The sequence below is a fragment of the Andrena cerasifolii genome, chromosome 5 (genome assembly GCF_050908995.1).
Source record: "Andrena cerasifolii isolate SP2316 chromosome 5, iyAndCera1_principal, whole genome shotgun sequence".
In the NCBI taxonomy this organism is placed as follows: domain Eukaryota; kingdom Metazoa; phylum Arthropoda; class Insecta; order Hymenoptera; family Andrenidae; genus Andrena; species Andrena cerasifolii.
The window spans coordinates 3,988,097-4,014,728 of NC_135122.1; the positions used below are offsets into that span (position 1 = coordinate 3,988,097).

The 26,632-nt window shown below is 38.6% G+C and overlaps 1 protein-coding gene across 2 annotated transcripts in view; it reads right to left on the minus strand.

Moving 5' to 3' along the window:
• The window catches only part of Mmp2 (Matrix metalloproteinase 2), a 219,298-nt gene that overhangs the window by 140,067 nt on the left and 52,599 nt on the right, over positions 1-26,632 (minus strand). For both annotated transcript variants that reach the window (XM_076813041.1, XM_076813040.1), the window contains exons 4-5: positions 7,495-7,596; positions 5,750-5,919 (exon numbers count right to left, since the gene is read on the minus strand). In XM_076813041.1, the coding sequence (XP_076669156.1) occupies positions 5,750-5,919; positions 7,495-7,596 (272 nt within the window). The remainder of the gene's footprint in view (positions 1-5,749; positions 5,920-7,494; positions 7,597-26,632) is intronic.

Below are 26,632 nucleotides of genomic sequence, written 5' to 3' on the forward strand. Positions count from 1 at the left end.
AATAAAATGCCTTCGAACAGAAAATAAAATGCCTTCGAATAGAAATATAAGTTACGGCATATATTGAAATGTGAGGTTATGTTGCTGAAATTTTGGTGAGTAGAAATGCGGACACGACGGTGATTCACTTGATCCTAAACCTAACCATCTGTTTTCTACTTAAAATAATAAAAAATAGTAAAAAATCTACATCCAGAGTTTAACTTTTATAGTAAAAACTATTTTCTGTCCAATTATCGAATACCAATAGTGACTCTGTTCCTTACCACACCAGCTAAAACGCGCTCGAAAAATCATGAGTCTCTCGTTTTAAAAGTTTTTCGTTGCTTATGCTGCACTTTGATTAGCCCCAAGCTCGTGCAACACTCGCGTAAATGTTCAAATAATTTAGAATTATTTTGTTGCGACTATAGTACAAACGTGACGCTTATAATAATAACAACTAGGACATGGATGTGTGTATTACAAATGTCATTCTTCATCATATACCCAAAATTTGTGTTAATATCTATCATATGTTTTGAGATATTTAACGTGTTACAATCGCACCCCTGTTACTATCGCGCCCGGTCTACCCTACGTAAGATTCAGGGGCATACAATGAACAAAAATATAATTTTTGACAAATTTTTTAAATAGAATATACATAAATGTAATTTTTATACTACAATACAGTGTTTTGTTGATGCATAGTTTGGGTGGTGTAGAAGCTTAAATCTGACTAGAAACACGTGTACCACACAAAATAGTTAATTAACTGAGATGATTACATTACACAATGTTCAGGAAGTTGAAAAAAAAAATGGTATTGAGTTTAGAACTCAAATCCATAGTGCACAGTTAATTAAACAAAAAGGTGTTAATAAACATATTTCTTAACATACATCCTATGTACTAAGCATTTTTAATTAATAATCCAATAGAGTTTGGAAAAATTATAATCCTTCTTTTGAAACACCCTGTACAATTCAGGAAACGCGAACAAACATTATGTATACAGGCATGGTGGAAATATCATTGTCCCACGTGGCGCGTATCCCATTCGTTTCTTTTATATTGATCGAAACGATGTTTGCAGATTCGACTAACGAGACTAATTTCACTCCGACATTTTGTTGACAGAGCTTGATTAACTCTCTTCTCCTTCTCTCGCCGCCAAGAGAGCCTTAAATTCCCGAGGACCATCATCCCAGCTCGACGTCCAGACGAAATTACCGGGAAATTTTCGTGCGACACCCCGTGTGGCTAAACCTGGTCGTTAAGGCGCGCAATTAAGGCGAACGATGGCTCATCCTCCACGCTCGCTAATTAGAGCCCCCTAAATACTAATGAACCCCATATTGTTTATCTCCGGCCATGATTACTGTGATGGAAACGTGAACTATTTTATTCGCTGCAGACACTACAGGTTCGAACGTTTTGCTGACGCTTAACTGTATTTTAGTTACGTTTTTGAGTCTGGATTACTAACTCTAGTAGAGTCGATCATAGGAATTCGAGTAGTAACTAAAATTTCTCACGGTACAATGTTTTTTAGGTGGTCGAATGAAATACATATAGCTTCCAGAGGACGCCACAGAACGCTGCAATACGTGATCGGTATCGCTGAAATACCGACAATAGGTAATTAATGCTAGAGAACTACAGTACTGGCTGCTTCAATTCTTCCCGCCGATATACAGTTTCGGCGGAACAGTTAAAAATGTAGAAAAACAGATATTCAATATGATACGAAATAGTTTGTGTTGTAGTTAATAATTCGCCAATTAATGTGATTACTTTTAATGAACTATATAGACAATGAACGAGTAATAATATTAAATGGTGTTTGTTAGACAAACTAATTGTACATAATACAATATTATATTCTTTCATGCACCTCTTGATAATTATTTCACTTTGAATTAGAATTCTAGTTTTCGTGTTGCACTTTTACTTCTCGTTGGTAAAACGAAATAAGAATAATTATTATGACAAATGAAATATTGAGACTTTGCTTCCATTTAAGCGGGCAATTGATGACGAAATATTCTATTGGAATAGTAAACTAAAGAAAGTATGTTTCCTTTGTAATAAAACAGCTCTGATAATAAGATTTACATAAACAACTTTTATTGTAATATCTCTCACATTCGCCACTAGAGGGTTTTCGATATGTAAGCAACACTTATAATTGTGGAAAGAATGGACCTCGCAAAGTAAACAGCTGAGCATCTTGAACACGACTAACTTACCAACCTATGTTCATGAAGACATTTTTATTTGCCTCCATGAGTTGTATTTGATAGAGACACTATAATAAGTGTCTGGACACGAGCCACTGTCCGCCATGTTTGATCGAAATCCCACGAGAGGGAAAGAGATATACACCATTACACTCTTCACCACTCTTAACAACTCTTACGTTTATGGCGGTATTTTACTTCTGTTTACTTCACATAAATAGGTATGTACATAGGTATATCAAGCAATTCTAATTGCGATTGATTCATACAAAATGGTTGGATGTACAACACCCTTTTGTAATAACACCTGAGAAAAGGGTTATATTTTGAGAGTTTTTCTTAAATGTCCCGAACGTCGAGCTTTATGGCTAAAAAAAAATTTCTTGCAAAAATGACCAAAAAAGGTTATGTTATGAATATGTATACATTATTTTTTTACTACCCAAATACACATTTTTAGATTAATAGATAGTAAAATACCGCCATAGACGTAAGAGTTGTTGTGACATCAATTAAGCTTTGCCACTGGCTATTAAAAGTTGCCTCATTGTCAGCACATATTAAATACAAATCCATTTTAGTAAGGTATATGTACTGCATTAGAACAGTAGTAATATAAATTATTTTATATTAATAACTTATTTGAAATTAAAATCACTGCGTGTCTTGAAGTAATTTTAGAGGTTATACTCTTTAGGGCCCCGGGTTTGTCCTGATCTTCCCTAAACACAGTCCTGCAAGAGGTAGTAGGGGGCACGTTTGGCGGCCCGTACCCAGCAGGGTGTCCGTTAAGACCCCGCTGAGTGACTCCACACCTAAGTTACTATAGCTCGTATAGGCACTATACAAGCCATCTTTTCTTCAGTATAGTAAGCAAAAGTCTCGAAGAAAGTTTTCCGTAAACAAAAGGAACTGCTAAAAATGCATCTAAATAAATAATTAGTAACTGTAGACATTTTTAACTGTTTCTACTAAAGATCTATTAATTAATGAATCTTGTATGATATTGGAACATTAGTGTTTGCTATTACTTTCAAACTTTCCGTACTAGCACCGCTGGGATTTTAGGTGCGAATTTAAAGAAAAATAAATTGGAAACAGAAATCACGAGGATGGATAATATTTACGAGCGGTGGGGTATATTTCAAGCGATTCAAAGGGTCGTGAAGCTCATCAGTAGCTACAGTTGCACCCTATCCCATAGGACACGAAAAAAATGGGGAACGTCCGAACTGCCAAGCAAATGAATCCACGGGCGCGGATTCGCCGTTGGCCGTCGACCAACAATGTCGTTGGCATTTCCGCCTAGGTAACGCTGCGTTCGCACAAAATTTTATCCACTTCGCGGTGTCTCGACCTACACGCAGCGACTGGCAATTAGAAGGCTAGACGTCCTGTTTCTTGAACAGGCAATTGCAACACGTTCACGAGTGTCATTATCCTGGAGTCGCGTCTGCTGACGCGTGAGCTTTCTGTTTTCGGCGATGGACGCGCGTCTTGCTTACGTGGTCACGTTTCAGGGTCGTTATATCTCTTTTCGGCAAGTAGCATTGATTACAGAGGGAAGGGACGCGGGCACAAGCAGTGGCAGCACAATACGTACTCATAAATATTAGAGACCTACGGTATGGTACGTGTATTAAAGAGACACGTGCACACGTGTACACGTGTATTACATATAGGGTAGATGTCTCGATTACCGTGCACCTGTCCCTATTACCGCGCCTTTATGCTTAAAGAAGCCGTACAAAAGAACTCGCATAAATAAATAAGGAAAGAAATATTTTTAATTAAGTTAAATTATTAATGTATGTGTTGCAGGAGAAGGTTGCATTTTTAAACAATTAAAGCATAGTAAAAAAAAATTATAAATGCTTATGAAGATTTCGATGCATTTACCTAAATCCTTATCGGATACTGTAAGGCACACGTACTTTACAGAAATTAATAAATTGATAATTATCATGATTTGCACTTATGTAAAGTGTTCATTATATCATAAAAGGTCCAAATTTTAGCAAAATGAGCACTTTTGAAACGTTTTTGTATTTTTAAAGTGAATCCGGTAATTGGGACAGGAATTTAATGCTTGTCCCTATTACCGTGCCCCTCGGTGCCCACTGGCTCCCTCTGTAACTGCTAAACCTAACCTTACTTTCGTTTCTCAGAACGGGTGAACAGAAATTTATATTTGCATATTTTGCGTTTGCAATGAAAAGGTCATATTAAAATTACATAAAAACACCTCTCGTAGGGCAAAAAAAATGTTTTGAACAGTTGAAAGTTGAAAGACATAACCTATCTGCGGAAACGCTATTCAAAAAAGGGCACGGGAATAGGAACAACGCATTTTTCAGGCCACGGTAATTGGGACAAAAACATAGATTTTTATTTCAATTAAAAAAATATGAAACATTAACATTTTCAATTCGATAAAAATGCCTTATTAAAGAGAAAAATTCAAAACACCAATATAAAGTTTCACCAAGCAAAATTAAAGTAATAGAAGTCAGTAATTAATTCCTTCGTGAGCAAGTCGGCGTCAAACCACCGTAATTGGGACATCTACCCTATCCATACTTCAATCCGTGTATCTTTCAGTACACAGGTACCCGTGCACTATTTCACGTCTATTTAAATACACGTGTATTAACGTATCCGTGTATGTTGATCAGAATTGGGCATTATCTAAATAAAAAATTATTTAACGGATCGAATAAAAGTTACTTTGACTTTTGATTATTCGGCGAATAAAGTAAATTTCTTTATTCGACGAGAACTTTCAACTTCAGCGTCGAATAAAGTTTTCAACTTTAACTTCATTTGGGGTGGAATAATTATCTGGCGCGCGTTCGAACCACCGAGGATCGTCTCTATCTTCATTGAAAATTTTTTATCGAAAAGGAGCTTTTTGTCACTTAGAAAGAAATTCCCAAAGATGCGGTATTTCATGCCCTGGTCAAGGTGGTCTAACCCCTCAAAATTAATGTTGCAATGAGCTGTTAAAGATCCGCGGTGCGCTCCGCTTCAGGTAATTGAGCCTTCCTATTAGGTTCGTTTCACCATACACGTTGTCCGCTTATGCGGCAGCGTTTCCACGGTAAAAAGGCGAAGATCGTATAAAGTCTTTCACACTCACCGTCGCCGTCTAAATACACGGAGAATGACCGCCGTGAAGTCGCTCTAATCGGCGCTAAAGTTATCACTTGTATTGACTTGTATGCGTGAAACGGGCCTAACGGTTGGCTGATCGTACAACTCGGAGCCCATATTAGTTCAATGAGGCCTAAAAACAACATCGACAGGTCTTGTACCCATCTGAATAGTGTGAGCTACATTTATACCTGCAGAAGAATTTTGCTAGCCCACTCTAGGCCAATGACAGATTTTTTATAATAATCAGATTTGTAAGTACCAGCTTGTCTGTTCGTTGATTAGTTGCTGAAAGTGTCTTTAAGATGTTTAAAGTTCAATTTAATAATTGCAATTGTAGATGTTGCAAGAAATGATAACAAATCGCTTACCTCCAGGTGAGATTCCGATGTGGCCACTGTTGCCCGTGAATCGTGTAACGTTTATGCCTTATCCGTGTGTACCGGGGATCCGCTTTGTCCGGAAGCCCGCATCGCGGCAGCCTCATCAGCTTCATCGTAGCTTCGTCGATTTCACCAGTCACAGAGATATCGCCAAATTTCTGATGGCAACCAAATCACATGTGACAATGAAATCAGTGCTCTCCCTTTTTGAAACGGACGAAGTAAGACTGTGCAAGAAAATGGCATATAAAGCGAATAAAAATTAACAGCTACTACTTTCACGAGTGAATCTTCGCACCTGAAAGTAGAGATCTGTTCAAGAAATCTGCTAAAAGATTCATGTGAGAAACATGTTTGGTCGAGTGTTTTGGGAACTACTAGAGCTAGGACAGGGCTGCTCAGGGAGCCTTTTTCAGCGCCTAGCGGCGAGCAACCAGCTGTGTGCTGAGCTGTGCCGTTGCTAAGGGTAAAATCAGTGAGGAGAACTACAGTAGTGTAGGTGCGGGCTCGTAGGCGCGTAGCGTAAGTATACATGGCTAGGTTCTTTGTGGGGCCCCAGTGCAGAGCAGGTCCCGTAATATGATTCGGTGGGGTCATGAAATTTCTAAAACATTTGCTACTGCCGGCATTTCGTATGACTTGACGATTTGATTTTACTGATAATAAAATATTTAATGCTAATAATTTACTACTATACAAATAAGGAAGTTACTACTATACAAATAAATAACTCCGTCACAAAGAAAAAAAATTTTAAGTAACGATATATATCATTTATAAGAGCCAGAACATGATATATATATGTAAGCTTTGTGTATGTTTCGGTGGGCCGGAGATGCTCGACAGAGGTCGGGACTTGACAAGTTGCATGGGATACCCATATAGTTATACGGAGAAACAGTTGGACTCATAATTATATAAATGACTGCACTACCGGTTCGTGAGTGGATTACTAATTGGGGATCTTGAGATATAAAATCTACAAGTGCAGATCTTCTGTAGGAATCTGTATTAAGATAATGTACGGAAGCACGAACATCTAATTGTTGATTCCCTATTTTTAGGTTAGTGTAGCACGTGGGAAGGACGCAATAATTACTTATGTAAAAACTAATAAAATCCCTATTTTTAGACGAATCAACCTAGTGTTTTTGCTGAGGAAGGGAACCCCTTTTTAAACATATTTCTTAAAAATCGTGTAGGAAGTGAATAAAACAGAGAAGACAATTTGAATATAGGAAATTTAGATACAACTTTAGAAAACTTCTAACGAGGGTTAATTTATTGCGATACATTTTTTTTTACGATAAAGTCTGTCGTGTTAACTGTTGTCACTTGTTTACTGATTCTTAAATTTACAATACGCCATCTTCTTCTAATTGATAACGGATAATTTATAACAATACCATATATGTACCAGATGATACACTATTCACTTTACATGAATTTCTGTTAACTTTTAGCGAGGCCGATTGGCAAAAACAAATGTCGAGCCAGGTATGGATACCATTGTACTACCTGTTGATTTAAAAATAACAATAATAATAATAACACCGAAACTGGAAAAAGTCGGAGTGCAAAAAGGAACACAGGGTTCCTTTGACACATCTGCCGACTGTGGAATTTGTCGCGTGCAAATTTATAATGGGCGCAGAAAACGCTCTCCGTATTCGTTACGTGTGCCGATGCCGACCTGTCAAGGTACAAAACTATCTTCGAAATCCTTCACTCACCTGTAAATTTTTAATGGCGCTCCTGAGCTGATCGTCCGTCCTAAGGTTTCCGGTTTCTAAATCCGACTGCGGTAGGTATCCAAATTTCATAAGATAATTTTGCTGTAACAGAGAAAAAACGAGAAAACATATCAGCGGTACGCTCGAATATGTACCTACAAATTAAAAAATTATTTCTATTCATTTGTCGCCGCAATGTTTAAATTGTTTATTGGAAGCGAATACACCAAAAATAAAACTTATACTAAAGCAATTGTAAAATAATTTTGTGCACGAAAGTCGTGCGATTTTTAACAACGCTAGTTTTAAAACTGGATGTCAAAAGATCTGGGTTAGGCAATATTTTATTGATTTACGGAATTCAAAAGCGATTCGAATTATGTATTGTACATATAATTAAAAATAGCCCGAATAAGTTTGCATTTGGACATATTTTCATTGGAAAAATATCCATTGGCAGTATTCGCATGAAGATTTAATAAACAACTTATTACATTTTTCAAAACATTGTTATCAAAACATCAATAACATTGTTAGCGAAAAATGTTGGACAGCACGTAAGTGTGGCGCCGGCCTGAATATGCGATGCCACGGCGCGTGGTTGGGCGAGTTTCGCGCCGTGGGATCGTACCTTAACATTCAAATATCTCGAGAATTCTCAAGAAATATGATCTCATTTCTGATTTCTCGAGAAACAAAAAATATGGAGATATCAGGAACACTAGTTACCACCACATTCTGGTGTGTCCATACTATTGTCACTTCTGCGTTTACAGCGTGAAATTCAAATCGATTTATACAATTAAATTAATTTTAATCAAATAAAAAAATTTCTTTCTCATCTTTTATTCTTTTATTTTCTCTCTTCTCCATGTTTCCTTTTTGGGGGGCCTCTGTACAGCCCAGGGTCTGGGTGCACCCGCTGCACCCCGCCTGTGGCCGGGCCTGGCCGTGCCGACAAAAGAAAATAAAGCTGGATTCACACGTATCAGTTCCGCGAGGGTTCAGTGCTGTCAGTGCCAATGGTAAGAAATATCGTTACCCTGTTTTGGAATGGAGCAGTCTCACACAGAATTCACACTTTTCCGTGTCAGTTACAGACACAAAACGGACATGTGTGAACCCGGCTTAAAGTCCCATGGATATGCGCTGTCGACATGTGTTCATAGCACAGGGCAAGCTACACGAAACATTCCCGATAGAAGCGATCGCCTGAAAGACCAGACTGATTTGAACGGGGATTTCCCTAAACTTGATGCTACTGAAACTGTTGATAGGAACGCCGGCAGTTTATTGTCGTTATAATTAACATGAACAAAAGTTTATTTTAATTCTATTCGTTTGTGGGTCAATTGCGCCAGCTGTGACAGATGACACTGTTTACGCTCTTGGCAGTACGGTGCCATATGGGATGAATGCACCCGCACAGGGCCCACAAGTGTTGCGATCTGTCGTACGAATAGGTCCGTTCCGACTGTCTGAACGACGATCTCTGTAACGTCTCTGGGACCTTTTTCTTCCGGCCAGAAAGTCCTATCAGTGGCGCACCCAGAAGGGGGGCCAAGGGGCCCTGGCACCCCCACAGAAGGAGCTTTGTAAAAAGAAAAGAGAACTGTATTTTATTGTTTAAATATTTTTTTTTAACGACCTACTGATTTTTATTGGATTTACATTAAAAATATTGTTATCCGTTCAACTCGGCTGCCCCAAGATTAAATCCTGAGTGCGCCACTGGCTAGAATATTTTCTATATGTGGGATGCGGATCGTCTGGAATATTCGTCGGGAAGCACGCGGCGAGCGTCTAAGCGATTTGCAATGGTTCTGCGCGCACCGAGAACAATTCGCAAAAGATGTTACAAGGGGAGCTCGCAGCATCGATGTCTTCCTTCTTACAAGGGAAGTTCGGTCACCCGAATATTCCGATTATTTTTAAATTGTGCAGGTTCGTAGAGTACCTCGATAGAAGTACCAAGCAATTTTTCGTTTGTGCACGTTTTCGGTTCTTCGGGGTGAAAACACCCTCAAAGATTAATCAGTGTTTTCCTATTTTCCAGTATATCTTGAAAACTGTAGTATCTTTTTGCGTTGTGTTGTGATGTGACCGTTAACAATCAATAATATTATTAACGTTGAAAATTTTAAACGACAATATTTCAAACGTGGAAAGGTGGATATTAACTTATTATAATATTAATAGAAGTTGCAATTAAATAGAAGCAGTTGTTAAGTATGTATCGTTATTCAATGATGCTTATTAATTGCATCAATGCACTTTGTAACATTTTTTCGAAAGAGGACAGTGTGAAAAGTGGAAAACTCAAAAGAAACCTGAACATTACAACAATGTTGCAAAACAAAATTTGGATCAGCTATTTCGTCAATTAACCGAAAGTACTTTCCCTCGCGAAGATGACGGAACAAGGCATAAAAATCTATTAAAATTCTTAAGACCCCAACCGTACGAAAAATTTCAGAATTCGATAAAAAGTGTGCTAAAGATAACAGGACATTTCGAAAAAAGAAGTGCCATAAAGCACAGCTCAAAATTAGAGTTCAGTGTCTTGAGAAATAAAATATATGAAAAAGAAAGTAAAAAGGGAAACGTTGCTTGGTTCTTTGCATTTTATTGATTCATGCGTGCTGCATGTTCTGAACAACGCCAACGGTTCTACTCTTCAGATCAAATAGGGCTGAAATGTCTGCCAGATTCCTCGTGCACGTTGCCGTTTCCTCGAAACGAACGGAACATTCTTCTCGTGACACGGTTATGAGAGAAAAATGCGACCCCTTAGAGACGTCGCGAACAGAAACTGACAGGCATAAGTCGCGGGAAATTGTGCTGCAATTCTTCCTGAAAATGGACCTACAAGTAACTGCAATATGTGTTTATTACTTCCACAGAGATGAAAGTATTCCAATTGAAAACGCGCGATGCAGGACAACGCGTAAATGTTTAATAAAGCTTTGCGCCTGATTTACATTTAGATGCAGTCAATTACGCCAATAGAAAGGAGGAATATTTTCAGACGAACATTTATGTAAAAATATAGAATAAAAATTGGAACTCTCACATAACATAATTTTTAATTGAAAACTCTGTAGGCCCTGTGCAATTCAACGAACTCGTTTAATTTCGTCCAAATTTTGAATACCAACGAATGATGGATTTTGCGCGGCGTGATGGTCGATCATGCATAACTAATATATTTATGGTCGAAAATTAATAAAAAAAAAACTACAGCTTCTTCAAAGATGCATCAAAACATGGTCCAAGTACCAGATGAATCGAAACGCTGGTTTCTTAAAAAAAAAATCCCAAATTTTGCTATGTTTTTAGCCCAAAGAATAGAATTTCCCTACTCTAGAGCTGTCACATGACAAATCGAGTGGTGGGGCGTTCCCATTCCTCGGTATCTATTCACCGGAAGCCTCTGGAGAATTTGCTTACATCTTGGCCGTTCTTGGAATATTGATCTACCCATGTATGGAATTACTTTTTACTCGGCCAGTACGCATTTTGCTTGCTACTCTAATTCTTACAATTAGTACATGATTAGCCATGCTATGGCCTTATTTAATAAGACCCAGGTGGACGTTTGTATATAGCAATATAATTCTACGCAGTTTCATTGTCAATCTTTAATTATAATAGTTCACATAGATTATGATTCCCACGGGAATCTTCGCGTGTCGACCGTGGTAACAGCTCCCAATTGCAAAAATGGCAACCCGAAGAGTGGAGAACTAGAGAAACCTGGAAGCGTGTCTAGCGAGGTATTAGTGAGGCATTAGGAGTTACAGGCAGCATACAAAAATTTAAAAGTATGTTGTTATGCCATTTCTTCAGTGGGACCTTTTCTGTATTATTTCCAAGGGTTTACACTATTACTGCATGGATTTTTGTCGGTGTTTCCACGTTGCAAAGGTGGCACAACCCCTGAAGTCCAAAGGACAGCACGAAAGATGAAGATTGCTGTTGAACAAAGGAGACGGTGTACCTATGCGGTATCATTCCTCTGCGGCGACAATTAGTATTATTGCAGCGGTGTCAAAGAATCCGCGGTTGATCATGATCCAGCGAAAGATCTCAAGTTCCTTCAAAGTCTGCTCGTTGCTTGAGGAACAGTAATGTCGGGTCATGATTATAATCGCTTAGACGCTTCAAACTGGCTAGATCGTAACAAAGCTTTCCTACTTGGGTGACTTGTCAAAGAAGAGTCGAAAAAAGGGAAACTTTCCACTGAGAACATCGAAGCGAGAAACAATTCCCTAGGGGACATTCCGTCAGCTCTTCTTCCGTCGTGATCATTATCCTTTCTGTCCGAAATTCGGGTGTTTCGTGGCAAGATGACGTTTCGTTAACAGGTAACACGAATGGTCCCAGCAGATCAAAGGAACTGCCCATTTCTGTGTTTTCTGTGCCAGACTTTGACTCTCGGCGGAGTGGAGTGCTCACTGAAACATGTTACAGTCATCCTTTGCGTTTTGTTGCTCTCTGCCTTTCTTTATTAATTGCCAGGCAGTTTCTGACGATATGCAGATCACTACGGATAATTATATAGCAGAATTAGTTTTAGTAATCTCCACTTAAACCAGGACTACTGAACCTCTTTTGTGCTAAAGCAGTAGGGTAAAGGCCTCTTCTCACAGCAATATTTTCATATGCATAACATACAGTATACGATTGGAAAGAAAACCAATTATATTGAAATTATGCAGTTATCAAAATATTTAAAAGATTAATTTATGATACAGTATTTTTCATATCATTCTCTATTAATCTAAGTGTATACATGTATATACATAAAAGAAGAACACTGACTCATCAACACACAGCTCGAACCGTTTAACCTAGGAACGTGAAATTTGTAAGGTAAGTGGATTTTTGGAAATTCTATTTCTAAGGGGGTGAGATGGGGTAAAATGTATTTTCTCGGACTCCCTTTTATCTCTTAGGCCCGGTTAGATATCAACTTGGTTCTTACTCACAAAGATTACCCACACAAATGACTAGAAACCAGTTTCAGGATTTTTCCCTAACCAACACCTAAGGGGGTGAAAAGGGGTGAAATGTGCTTTCACGGGTTTCTCAAAATCTCTTAGGCCCGATTAGATATCTACTTGGTTCTTACTCACAAAGATTACCCACACAAATGCCTAGAAACCAGTTTCAGGATTTTTCTCTAACCAACACCTAAGGGGCTGAAAAGGGGTGAAATGTGCTTTCACGGGTTCCTCAAAATCTCTTAGGCTCGATTAGATATCAACTTGGTTTTTACTTCGAAAGGTTACCCACACAAATGCCTAAAAATCAATTTCAGGATTTTACCCTAATCAACCCCTAATGGGGTGGTGAAAAGGGGTGAAATGTGTTAATGGAGTCCTTAATATCTCTTAAGCCTAAAGCGGATCGCGGAGGTATTTTCCTAATATATTATACATATAATAAGGCAATGCTATTAAATTGTGGGCTAGCCTTTAAAAAGTCGCATGCCACATTGGATGGTTCTGATGTTTACAAGGGTTGAAAATCCCAATTCTCACAGGTATATCGTTGCAAGTGATAGGTTGTCTATACTATTTGTTATTAAAGTAAATGCTCAATTTTAATCATAGGTTATTAAAATTTACGATGTAAGGTGTTTCCCCTACTTTAAGTCCCGGGGCCTTGTAGTCAAGATTGCACCATTTCATGTATAATAATCACGGAGCACCTTCAATTTACTAAAGCTTTACCGTAAAACGAAAGCAAGCGACAAGTCTGCTCGTTTTCACGTCAGATTCACTGCAGGTAAAATATTTAACTGGAATCAGCTTACCCCACAGTTTTGATCTCTCCTTGCTAAACCAGTAAACATTTGTTTCTGAAACTGGCATATATTCCATTCATTTCTTGCACAAATTATACGATCTACCCTCAGTGTTAATTTCCGCGAAGTATGGTAACCCAGATTAACGCCTCCGCGTTGGAAGATCAATCTTAAAATAGAATATGTTATCGATGACCATCGATGCAACGTGAATAAAATGCAAGAAGGTAGAAGGAACCGGTAGAATTGCGTCAGGCTGTCCTAAGAACAATCAACCCATTCATCTTCGTCCCTCTTCTTTCGCAGGTGACCACCTAATGGAGATCTTCCTACGTTTATGGTCGGTGTCCTCCATTGCAACACGAAAAAGAGGAACAATTCGGAGGGAAAAGGCGGAGGCAATAAAAGGGAGCCGTTCCCCCCTGAGCTGCATACTCTTCGGAGTTACAAATCCGTTTAAAGTCAAGAGTGACAATTTCTTTTGTGGACGTGCTGCAGCATTCAGCTATTCTGCTGCGCGGCCAATTACTTCGAGTACAATCGCGCTATCGTACTCGGCATCCGTGACCGAGATTCTTTTCGCGAGTTTTTCGCTTTGCCTCGATTCAGGACATTCAGCTGCTTGCCAGAGGAAAGGCGACGACCTTGCAATTTTCTGCTGCCAACGCGCGAATCCTCTCCAGCGAAGGTAAAGCACCGCTTTCTTCTCCTAGATGCGAAGATGGTCGATATTATTTCGTTGGACTTATTGTTTCATAAGTAAAAATTATTACTGGCAGATATGTACAATAAGCACTGATTTAATAATAACAGTGATCGTCGAACGTTGGAGGTGTCTAGACGAGCTGCCTTGTAACACAGAAGATCATTGTGCTAGGAACTGCTTAGTTTCTTTGGGGAGGTACTATCAGCAAAATCCCTGAGAAGTCTAGAGCAGTCCTGAAAGCTATTAGATGCAACGTGAAGCATTCTGCATTTACGTGTGTACCTAAATCCCTGGAGTGACAGTAGGCGAGACCAGGTGTTTTTAGCGTTAATTGTTACGTGGATGGAAGGTGGTTCAGTAACACGCTCGATTTTAAAACAATAAGTACTATTGCGAGATGAGAAGAAGCCCGGCTACCCACAAGCTAAAATTGTCACAGGGGCAAGGGGAATCGCCCGCTCGCTCCACCCAATTCCTGGCAACAAAGTCCGCCGCGTAACGCAGAACGCGGATATGGACAGCCGCTAAGAACCGAAAAGTAGGACTTCTTGGAGGGGTTAGGGTGGAGCGAGCGGGCGATTCCCCTTGCTCCTGTGACAATTCAGCTGGTGGGTGGTCGGTCTTCTTCTCATCTCGCAATAGTACAACAGGTATATAAAATAGCTTAAGGTGGCAGTAATTGGTTAGGTGTCAGTAATTGGGTCCTCTACCCTATTTATCAAACTGTTTACCCTTAACTTGGAGAGTAGGCAGGGTTATAAATAAAATTTATATCTATTTTCAATTTTGCTTGAAGACTGAAAATTAACTTCCTCATTACTAAAAAAAAAACAACTGTTATTTCAAGCTAACAGTAATCGTGTCGCGAAGAATCGCAGAATTGAATAGGTACCTACTGTACTACGAAATAAGAAACAAAGGGGTACCTAGTAGAAAAAGATATTTGACTTGAACCACAATTAAACACGCCCCCCGTTGCTGTATCAGCAAACTGTAGCTTGTTGAATTAAAGTCTTTTAACGGGCGTCTCTCTGATCGGCTGGGCACTTGAACTCGTTGACCCGATTTCCGGTTCGCTTGTGTCCTTGCCGACTTTCCTATTGCTCCTCTTTACGGCGAAATGAGACAAGAAAAGAAAAACGAAGCAGCTCTCGATAGCTTTATCGTTATTTCAAGCATTTCAGAAGATGTCCACCTTTTCATGTCCTATTTAAAATTGGGGTTTCAAAATGTTCCTTTCGGGGTAATTGTACCTTCAGCCTGTTTACCTAGACTCTGTTTGAAATATCCGGTTCCTTTTTATTTGAATGATCTCATATAACTATGGAGCAAGGTCAATTATATGGGGTGGGACAAAAAAGGCCTTCGCTATTTTGTAATTAGATTTTCTTGAGTTTTCATTTCGAGATAGGAAGATCAAGGTATCATACAGGGTGCCCGGTTATTCGCTGGTGTCCTTAAAGGGGGTGATTAGGAGGGTAAAATGAAGAAAATAATATTCTACAAACATGGTGTTCGAAAATTTTCGAAAATTATATCTGCAAAGGCGGGCGCGAGTCAGGAGCCCTGAACGCGAGCGAGCAGGGGTAGCCCGAGAGAGAGTGAGAACGTTACCGGCAGTCACAGCTACCTTTTACTTATACGGTCCAGCTAAGCCAGCAATTCCTTACGATTTTTATTCATATGAAAATAAGAAATTCCTTTTTTGTTTAAGCAATTGCCTTTTAAGCAATTGATTTGCCTAATAAGGAATTGCTTGTAGGAATTGCTTAGTTTTTATTCATCAGGCCCAATGTCGTCATATTCTAAAAAAATGTCATTTTTATTTTTTTTTCTGGTTTCCTCCCTAGCCAGAAGTGTATTCTTAAAAATAAAAGAAGTTTCAATCGAATCGGATAATAACTTTTGGAGATACAGGTCCCACCGCTTTGGATGAATTTTTTGACGCCTTGACTTTAACGACTCCCCAGTGCCGTCTGCAATGATTAGTTATAAAACAAAAAATATATTTGTGTAATGTAAGACATTCTTAACGCAATGCAAAAAGTCCCATTAAATTATATATAGTAGTTTTCCTTTAATTAATTCCTAAAGATCACCTATTTTGGGGGGCTCTAGACCGGGAGGTCCCCTCAAGAGGGATCCCTATTTAGGACGCTAGGAATACGGCGATGCATTTTTTTCTAAGAAACTGTTAAGCGGATCTTTTTCAAATTTTCAGGGTACTTTAGTTCACATTCCAACAATAAAAATTAATTCTTTCGTTACAAAGTGTTCGGTAGAAATGGAGATATATGAACACGTTCGTTAGGACTCGCGCGCTGGAGTTGCAAATTTGCGATTGTAATGGTGGCCCCAATTCTTCCCTGAAATAAAAAACCAAGGATTCTCTTATTTCTCGTGTAACTACATTGTCGATGAACCTAACAAACGGATAAAAGTTAGAAGTTGGCAAATTGTTGGGACTTCAAAGAAAAAATTAAGATTCTGCCTCAAGCTATTTCGTACTATTTATGGAAAAAGAGTTGTCTAATTCAATTTATTTATCAAACTTTTAGGTTCATCGACAATGTAATTACACGAGAAAGAAGAAAAACCTTGCTTTTTTTATTTCAGGGAAGAATTGGGGCGTCCAACATAATCGCAAATTTGCAACTCCGGCGCGCGAGTCCCTTCGAACCTGTTCATATATCTCCACTTCTACCGAACACTTTGTAACGAAAAAATTAATTTGTATTGTTTGAATGTGAACTAAAATACCCTGAAAGTTTCGAGAAGGTTCGCTTAAAAGTTTCTTAGAAAAAAATTCCCAAGTATCACGTTATTCCTAGCGTCCTAAATAGGGTTCCCCCCTTAATCATCCTAACGCAGAAAGGCGTTACCCAGGAGTCTCTTCCCAAACAATTCACTTGCTCTTGGAGAATACTCTCACCCCAAAGGCAAGTCCAGTTATAGGTACAGTGAATAATGAAATTGCGAATCCCATGGCCACGTCTAACTGCGGAAGATAATTAGACTGGTCGGAACTCGGCTTAACTGAAGAGCAGGCGACAGCTAACCGGAAGACAATGCAGCGGCCCATTGTGTTTGGTCCAGATCTCTCGGGAATCTCTCGCGAGGACACTCCTGCTGGCCTTTCACCTCTGGCCATTTGCTTTAACCTACTAACCGCCCTTCTCTTCCCGTTAACGGCCGTTAGTTGCAACCTCGAGACGCGAACTTGGCCAGACCATACTGGATATATGTATATCGGGGTTAAATGGTAATTAACTGCCGAAACTGGAGCCGTACGGTGGACACTTACACTGCTCGAATACGGCTACGTGCACGAGGTGTAGGCATCAATTCCTTGGGTCCTTTGTGCAAGACAATGTTAACGACAAGGTTAACGATATCCTTGAATGTCAGCTGCCAAATGCGTACCTCGCCATTGTATTCGTGACACGAATAGCGTACAATACATTTGAAGACTTTGGCAGCAAGAAGGGGAAGGCTCCAAATGTATTAATTTTTGGAAAAGTAGTACAGTGTTTTCATTAAAAATTAAAAAAATACCCACGACGATGTAAGCAAAACTTAACAATAAAAAATAAAACACTGTCCTCGAACAGGAGTGAAATAGTAAATAATAATATTTGGATAATTAACCATTTATTAATTAACAGCCGTCGAGCGTGGGGAGGTAGGTCGCGCACGACGGCTTTTAATTAATAAATGGTTAATTATCTAAATATTATTATATATTATTCCACTCTTATTAGAGGACAGTGTTTTATTTATTTTCTTGTCAAGTTTTGCGTACATCGTCTCACGAATCTGATTACGTGGCTGAATTTGTTCTAAAAAAAGGCATCATTTTCGTCTAAAAGATTTTTCTCTATAATGAATACTACCCGAGATATCGAAGCAAACGTGTTCTCCACCCCCAACTTTGATGGCTGATCTTACCCCTTAAATATGGATCATTCCCGATAAAAAAAATAGGTGTCAAATATTTTTTCAAGAACTATAATCTAGGTAAGTCAAGCTCGGCGCGTAACAGTTGTGAAATGTCAAAAAATGAATTATTGCGATGCACATCCCTTTGCTCACAATCCCTTCCCTTTGCAATCTTCGTTCCAACAATTTATGAATAACCAACACATTTAAAATCGCCATGTTGGATAAAGTGTCTTATTATAGGAAAGCGACGTGGAAAGTTTGGAGACAAATGATTAAGCACAGATCAACGAAAACGGGGAAGATTTTCACCCCAATATCTTCTGGCTGATAAAATATAAATTGGTGAAACGAAAGAGCTGCGACATCCACGAAATCAATTTATTCCGATTGCGTTGGAAGTCTACTCGGAAATGAGTTTAGATCCGAGCTGCGGGAGAAGGAGAGAGATTGCGTGAAAAGGTTCGAATCGAATCTTCTTTTTCTTCGTTTTCTCCTTTGCGATTCTGTACACGTTTCGTTTTCCGCTGGCCATTCGACAGAACCCCAAACGTCTTGCGTAACAGGAAATCGCTCGGCGGAATCGACGGCGGATATCGACAGCCATGACCGCAATGAAAAATCAGCACGGTAATTCGATAAATAATTTACATCATCTCCCTGAATCAAGTGTTCTTAACAATGTTCTCCATCAATATTATATTAATAATTATTTCTTCTACTTGGGATCAAATGAAAGAGTGCCTGTATCGTGCGCTCTCGTTTAAGGGGACTAGGCAGTCGAAAAATCGATTTTTTATTGCATTTTCCGAAAGTACTATCTTTTCTGAATACAGTGCCGCTTGGTTTATAGTAAAATTCGCGAAATTGTAGATTTGGCAGCTAAAAACGTGAAGCGGCAACCTATAGCGTCGCCTTTGCCCAGAAACTTTAAATGCGTTTTTTTCGAATATTTTTTGCTCTTCGTTTTTCCCTGATTGCCAGCGAATTGAGGTTCAGATCGACTTGGAAAAAATTACAGGATGTGTAGAACATGTGCCATTTCGGCGCAAACCTCTGATATGGTCTGTAAAAATTCGAGATCTTCATAAAAAAATTAAGAAACGCAAACAATGATGGTGCGCTACCAAAATTCGGTGACTCCTTAATTTTTTTATGAAAATCTCGAATTCTACACATCGATTTCTACATATTCTGTCATTGACAGCCCCTTGGTGGTATCTGGACTCACACGAAAACCACGAGTCGAATCTCTGGTCGCCATCAGCGAGGTAAACCGAGTGACACGTTTCGGGACGCGAAACGTGACTGAAACAGACAACTAATCAGCAATCTGTAGACCACTGAACCGGCCAGGTTCAGACGCATTTAATCCCTTCTCATAATGACCAGATACACTCGTGACGCAGATTATGATCCAAACATGGACAAACGATATTTCGTTATAGAATGTCACGAAGATGGAGCTGAAGAACTTTATAACAGCCGTTAATTTAATATTTTATCTTTTAATAATTAATTAATTTTTTTTTTGTTGCTTCAGTTAACCCTGACACGTGCAATCATGCTTGGGCGTTTCACGACGGTTGCGTGCTTAATCGAAATGTTTGAGTATCTGTTAGTGCATATATGTAGTTGCTAACAATGTGCCAGAACACTGAAGATTTATAGAGAATGCTTTCAAACTACAAGTATAATAACACAGTGCAACAGCCTTCTGGACTTGTAACATTGAATAGCCGTTTCTTATAGGTTTTCGTCCCCTGAAAACGAATCCGCAAACCGTTTGTCGCCATCACCCTCAGCTTTTGAGAAAATCGATTTTGAAAAAAATTGCAAATTTTCAACTTTGAGCATTTTTTGTGTCGAAACGGTAATAGTTATTTGATTGTACGTTGCGTCAAATTATTCTATGAACCCTCCCGAATATAACGATATAAGTTATTATTGCATTATGAATATTTGAATATGTTTAAAAAACGATCAAAGGGAAAGGACACCCGAAATGCACTGATTTTTGAAGATATCTTTCAATTTATTTCCAAAAGTAAGGGTCTAGGAGAAAATCTGACTACGCCACGCGACGCGGCAGACAATTTTCCTTGGGAAGGCATCAACAGAAGTGGTAAGACACATTTTGTTTTCAATACAGAAGCGAAATAGTTTGGCAAAACGTGCGGCGTCGACAGTGGTAGTCAACGGCGGCGCGCGATCCACTGCCGCTCAGTGTAACACAACCGCTTAACGCGCGTGACTACCACTGTTGGCGCCGCACGTTTTGCCAAACTATTTCGCTTCTGTATTGAAAACAACATGTGACTTACCACTTCTGTTGATGCTTTCCCAAGGAAAATTGTCTGCCGCGTCGCGTGGAGCAGTCAGATTTTCTCCCAGACCCTTAGTTTTGGAAATAAATTGAAAGATATCTGCAAAAATTGGTGCATTTCGGGTGTCCTTTTCCCTTTGATCGTTGTTTAAACATATTTAAATGTTCATAATGCAATAATAACTTATATCGTTGTATTCGGAAGGGTCCATAGAATAATTTGACGCGACAAGCAACCAAATAACTATTACTGTTTCGACACAAAAGATGCTCAAAGTTGAAAATTTGCAGTTTTTTTCCAAAATTGATTTTCTCAAAAACTGCGGGCGATGGCGACAAACGGGTTGCGGCTTCGTTTTTAGGGCACGAAGGCCTATAAGAAACGGCTATTGAATGTTACAAGTCCAAAAAAAGTCAAAATATGTTGTACTGTGTAATTAACCCTTCGTTGTCACGCCTTCTTATAATCACAAGTTGGTCACATGGTATTCACTACACCCCAGCGTCATTTTTGAGTTACCATTTTCGTATTTTTGAATCTTTTAACTTTTCAGTGATAATTTTAAATTCGTAATACTCATACAATAATGATTTAAGAGCATCCGCCGGTTCAATGCGTGGCTACATTAATCTCCTTTTTCCCTTTTCTTTGGGGGGTGCCAGGGCCCGTGCCCCCTTCTGGGTGCGCCACTGTCTTCCCGGATAATATTTTCAAACTTCTCGAACCGTTTAAAAACAAACACCGTCGAACTTGTACAGCTGCTAATAGCGTGCGCCGCCTCGAAACGAAACAACTATTTTCATGGAAGTTTCGTAGCAAAAGATTCCAATCACGCGCTGCCGATTGTTTCGGATTTCCGGAGAGCTTCCGGTTGGCTAGAGGGTCCAACGTTCTTCGGGAACACGAAGTGAATAAATGCCGGCCTCGATTTCGCATTACCATTCCAATCGTCGATGACGGAGACGACATTCGTGAAACCTCTTGGCTGACAACACAAGTCGGCAAAATCGAAGGTCACGAAAACTTGTTTTTAAAATAAGGGTTGTTTTTAAAAAAAATAACTCCACGACGTAAGTACAACTCTTTCGCCACTTGTTTTGACGTTTCGGTGCTGTAACATACGATCGAATGAAACTTGTAGGGCAAAATTAAACGGGCCGTGGAGTTTCTATTGTGTTTTCCGAATTCAGCTGAAATATTGAATTGAGATCAGGTTGCTTTTTCATCGCAGCCCTGTGTAATTTGTCGGAACGGCTCGTCCACTTTGCAAAATAAAATATTACGAAGGAAGTGGGTCTTTTTATATGTACGGGGTGTTTAAAAAATAATGGTCACTGCTTTCAGGGGTGAAACAGGAAACTTTGTATCCGGATCGGTGGAAATTTGCAAAAGAATTAGTGTAAAATTATTTATAACATTGCAAATTAATGTTAAACTTTTTTACACCAACGCGTTATGCTTCGTGAGAAGAAAAAAGCATTTTTCAAATGCTAGAAATTGTTAAAGTTTAGGCAAAAATTAGAGTGTCCAGAGGCGGCAATGTCAAAATGTGGATTGCTTGCACCCTCTCGGAGTGAATTTGGGCAGCAAAAACAATTGCGTTATACTCAGGAGGACATCCCCTACATATTCACAGAGTTTCATAATTTTTAGAAATTCCTGGTTCGAGATCTTCCCTTGTCAAAAGCATGAGGGTTGAAACTTGGTAACCCGTCATACACGAAAACGCTTCCTCCTACAAACAAACTCATAAAACCTTTTTTGTAGAGAATTTCCTAAGCTATAAATTTCCTAATAACTATTTTTGTCGTAAAACTGTTAAATAACGAGATATTCGCGAAAAACTGTAGTTTCTTTTTCAACCCCCTAAAATTTATAGCGGCGGTCGAATCGATGGGGACCTTTGCCATATTATTTAAAACGACGAAATAAAGGCCCGTGCCAAAATGTAGCTTGCCGCAAATTATTCCTTAGACTGGCCACGTATCCGTCTAATTTTACTGGACTAAAAAGACCATAGATCATGATGGAATGTATTTTGATGACCGAAATTATTTTTTGTTATAGTTCCGAATAAACGAACTGTTGAAATGCGAATATTCTCTAAGACGGGGTACGAAATTGAGTGACCTCGCACCGAAATTCATGTGCGGCATGCGAATACTACGTGCATACATATGCACATCGTAACGGAACCGCGATACAGGATTTATCGTCGGCTATTCATTTCTACTCACCAGTGCACCGGGCTCGGTAATGCCCGACAGCTACGTATCCGGAATGAAATGAGAAATTTCCGCTGCTGCGATGAAGGATAAGTATCGATTGGCGTCCACGCCGCTGGTTAGGATGGAACGCGTTAATTTATCGCGTAACACTTCGCGCAGAAACAATAAGAAGGGAAAAATAGTGGCAGCCTTTCCATCGGCGTCCGAAGGGAATGGAAACCGACCAGCGGAAATTTATACCGCACGAATTTATGACGGCGCAGAGGGATGAAAAATGTTTGTGGCAAATATCCGTGACTGGGGACCATTTTCGAGACATTTATTTCCGGGCACAGTCGTTTATTTGTTTAAATTTTGTATTCAACGCGACAAACGATGCGGCTGAAATTTATACGTATCGTCGGGGTTGTGGTGGACGTTTGCCGACGGTTTGTGAAATAGGAGGGAAACGTCATAAAAAGAACTGCCACCTGAAATAGGCCACTGATTTCCAGGTTTTGATCCTGTTACTTGTTTATTTTATTTATAAACGAGAAAAATATTCCATCTTTTTTTGTCCTTAAAAATGGTCTGGGTTTTTATATTTTTTGTACTTCTTTATTCTTTTCTTCAGGGGTTAAAATGCATAAAACGAGTGACTACAGGGTTCAGGTAGATTAATTTTTCTGTAATGAATAAAACCACTAATCTGGTGCAAACAGCGAATTTGTTCCACTTTTAAAGTAAAAATTCCCTCATACTGGAAATATATCACATATGATACGACTGGCGTTAAAGGGTTAAACAATTCGTGAGATTGTAAAGAACATCCGATATTATACAAGTTGTAGCTTTACTACTCGGCTTCGCCCGAAATTTAGATTCTGATTTTACAAAAGAAAAAAATTTTCTTAATTTTTTTTTGTGAAAATATTCGCATTTTTCTGGATTAGCCAGGCATAATGAGCCGAGGTAGGGGTGGTAGGGCAAGGCGGGGTATCCCCCGTATCTCGTGATACGAACGCACTAATTAAAATTGAATTCGTCCGAACAACTTGAGTTTTTTTGAGAAGCTAGAAGGATTAGTTTGCTAACTGACGCGTTTCGTCGTTTTGAAAAAAAATGTATTTGGTTGGAATAGCGAAAAGAATAGTACAGGTCGATTTTTAAACTTTTTTTTGTGAGCTTGTAATGAAAATTAAAAAAAAAACCGTTTGTAGATTGCAGTAAGTTGTATACGTGCCTAAACGTATACAGTTGTATACAACTTACTGCAATCTACAAACGTTTTTTTTTAATTTTCATTAAAAGCTCACAAAAAAAAGTTTAAAAATCGACCTTTACTATTCTTTTCGCTATTCCAACCAAATACATTCTTTTTCAAAACGACGAAACGCGTCAGTTAGCAAACTAATCCTTCTAGCTTCTCAAAAAAACTCAAGTCGTTTGGACCAATTCTAAAAAAGTTATGCGATTTTAAAAAGTGTCCGAATATTTTCGTTACTCGCGTCTAAGGCAGGGTCTGTTATATAGATTTGCCTTACTCATGAGTCCACTACCAGGCCCAGGACGAAACGCGCACTCTTCTTTCCTTTTCTCCTTTGCAGTCCCACCTTCAGTTTACATCTACTATACCTTTCCTCCTCAATTTAAAAAAAAATGTTTCGGACAAAAGTTGCTCGTTTTAATACACAGACTACGGCGATGATAGGTTTTCTAGGTATAGGTTTCCATTTGAAATTTTAAAGTCAACCCCCGTTTTGATCCCTTAAAACAGGTTTAGAGATCCCAGAGTTCTATAAAAAATCAGATAAGGGCAATTAAAAGTGATCGAGCAGTTTTCGCGATATATTAAGCTATTAAGAGTTAAATGGCCCAGCCTGTATGTATGTATGCGTATTACCACACTCGCGTTTTATAAATCGGAAAAAAAACTACTTTTAGGCTAGTGCATGTTGCTGAAGTTTGCCCCACCTTGTTCAACACCCTGTATAGAAAAATTATGCTTGCCTACTGGCTGGCGAGCGTATTTATGCGTGTTGAACGACAGGGTGTGGTCCTAGCTGTGGTTGTGGTTGTAGTTGGCGCACCCTCGTCTCTCGATTTCCTCCTGCGAGGAGTCCCAACCTCACAATCTCCTTTATCCTGAACCGTATCTCCTATTCCTGAATTCTTCTGTCTACTCTTCCCTCGACCTTTGCAGATTACGGTGGACCCTTTTTTATCTGAACTAATAGGGTGGCATAACTGTTCGAATAAACGAATTTCCAGATAATGTAACATCCACTTTTCCGGAGCAGATAATTCTACCGGGTATATCAGAAGTATCGGTATAGAGTCAAATGGCTAATCGTTAACTCGTGAAAAGTTGGAGCACCCAATGTAACAAAAGTGTGTTAAAAGTGGAATATTAACTGCTTCAAATTATAATAAAAATACTTAATGTCCACCAGCGTCAGGTAAATAAACAAATGCTCTTTTCCTAGATGTCACATTTTGCTTGCCTGACAAGGGAACATCCCGAACCCGAAAATTCAAAAAATTCTGAAACTTTGTGAATATGTATTTGTGAATTTTTGTTTGCTGCCCAACCTCACTCAAAGGGGGTGTAATTGACCCCTGAAAATCCGGTTATTTTCCGATTTTGTGCTATAACTCATGAAATATAAAATAATTTTTTTACCAAATGCTAGATCTAATTAAAAGAAGTAACTTTTGTCTTAAAACTTTCTTTCTATCTCTTACAGTTCTTATAACACAAAATCGGAAAATAGCCGAATTTTCAGGGGTTAATTTCACCACCTTCGAGTGAATTTGGACAGCAAACAAAAATTGCGTTGTAATCAGGAAGAAATCCCCTACATGTTCACAAAGTTTCAGAATTTTTTTGAATTTTCGGGTTCGGGATCATCCCTTGTGAGTTAAAGTGAAGCGACCCGTATGGAAAAAATATTTAAGAATGTTTGTTCACAAACAGAATTCGCATAGCAACCGCGAATAAGATTAAAATAAAAGTAAACAGAAGTAGTGACATGCAAAGTTGCGTGCACGCTATCAGACGCTGTGTCCAGACAATCGAAAATCATTCCGTCTGCCACGAAAAGTAATTCCTAGAATGAGTCAGCCAATTTTCATCCACTTGCGACCCTCCATGAATAAACACATTAACTTTCTGCTTCAATAGCCACTCGTGAGGGGTGGCTACTCCCTTGGATCGCATATCGCTCGGTGAGTTTCTTAATGTTCCTTAATTAAAATGGTCGATTAAAGCACTTGGCATTATACTCTCACTTAAGTCGTATAATGCATTGTATAGAATTACTGCTTTAATCAAAGATTTTCGTTGAAAAATCAAGTGTGAGTAAATAAATGGTAAATAATGTTTTGCACTACTTTTTAAAACTTATACATGGGGTTGCCTGGTTGGTAGAGTGAATAACGAAACTACTGGTGATAAGTATTTATTTGTACTGGGTACTTTGTTTGGGTAGATGTACCAATCACGAAGCCTGTCCCAATTATGGAGATTTTGAATTAAAATTATCAATAAAAAAAAAAAATTTATAAATGAAGGTAAACAATTTTTTTTAATTGAATTTAATTATTTACGAATCAGATTCAAAGTAAAAGACAACAATTTTAATATGTAATAATATTGTAAGTATTTATAAAAAAAGCGTAATACGTTTTCGATGATTTAATAGAATTTCTTGTCCAAAACATTGAGAAATGGTTACTGAAATGATTCATGAGTACGTGCTACAGATTCATATGGTATTGTTTAAAATACGCACACTCAGAAGCATTTTTTTTTATAAATCTGTGCAATCATAAAATTTTTAAGCAATTAAGCACAGAGTAAAAAGTTATTGATAATGGATGGTTATAGATGTTTATATTGAAATTCGGAGAAGATGTCACCTTAAGCTGTTTGAAAATTCTTCAAATTGTAAAAGAAATCTTACAGAAACGGAGAAGCTCGTTGTTATTCACAGAAGATAGCTATACTTTGAATGTTTAATACACAAATATCATTCAAGAATATGACGAAACAATGTTAGTCCCATTTGGAGGCTTAATTTTTCTAACATATGCAATAATTTGTAAACGAAAATCCTGAAATCGGATTTCGATCATCTGGTGTGTA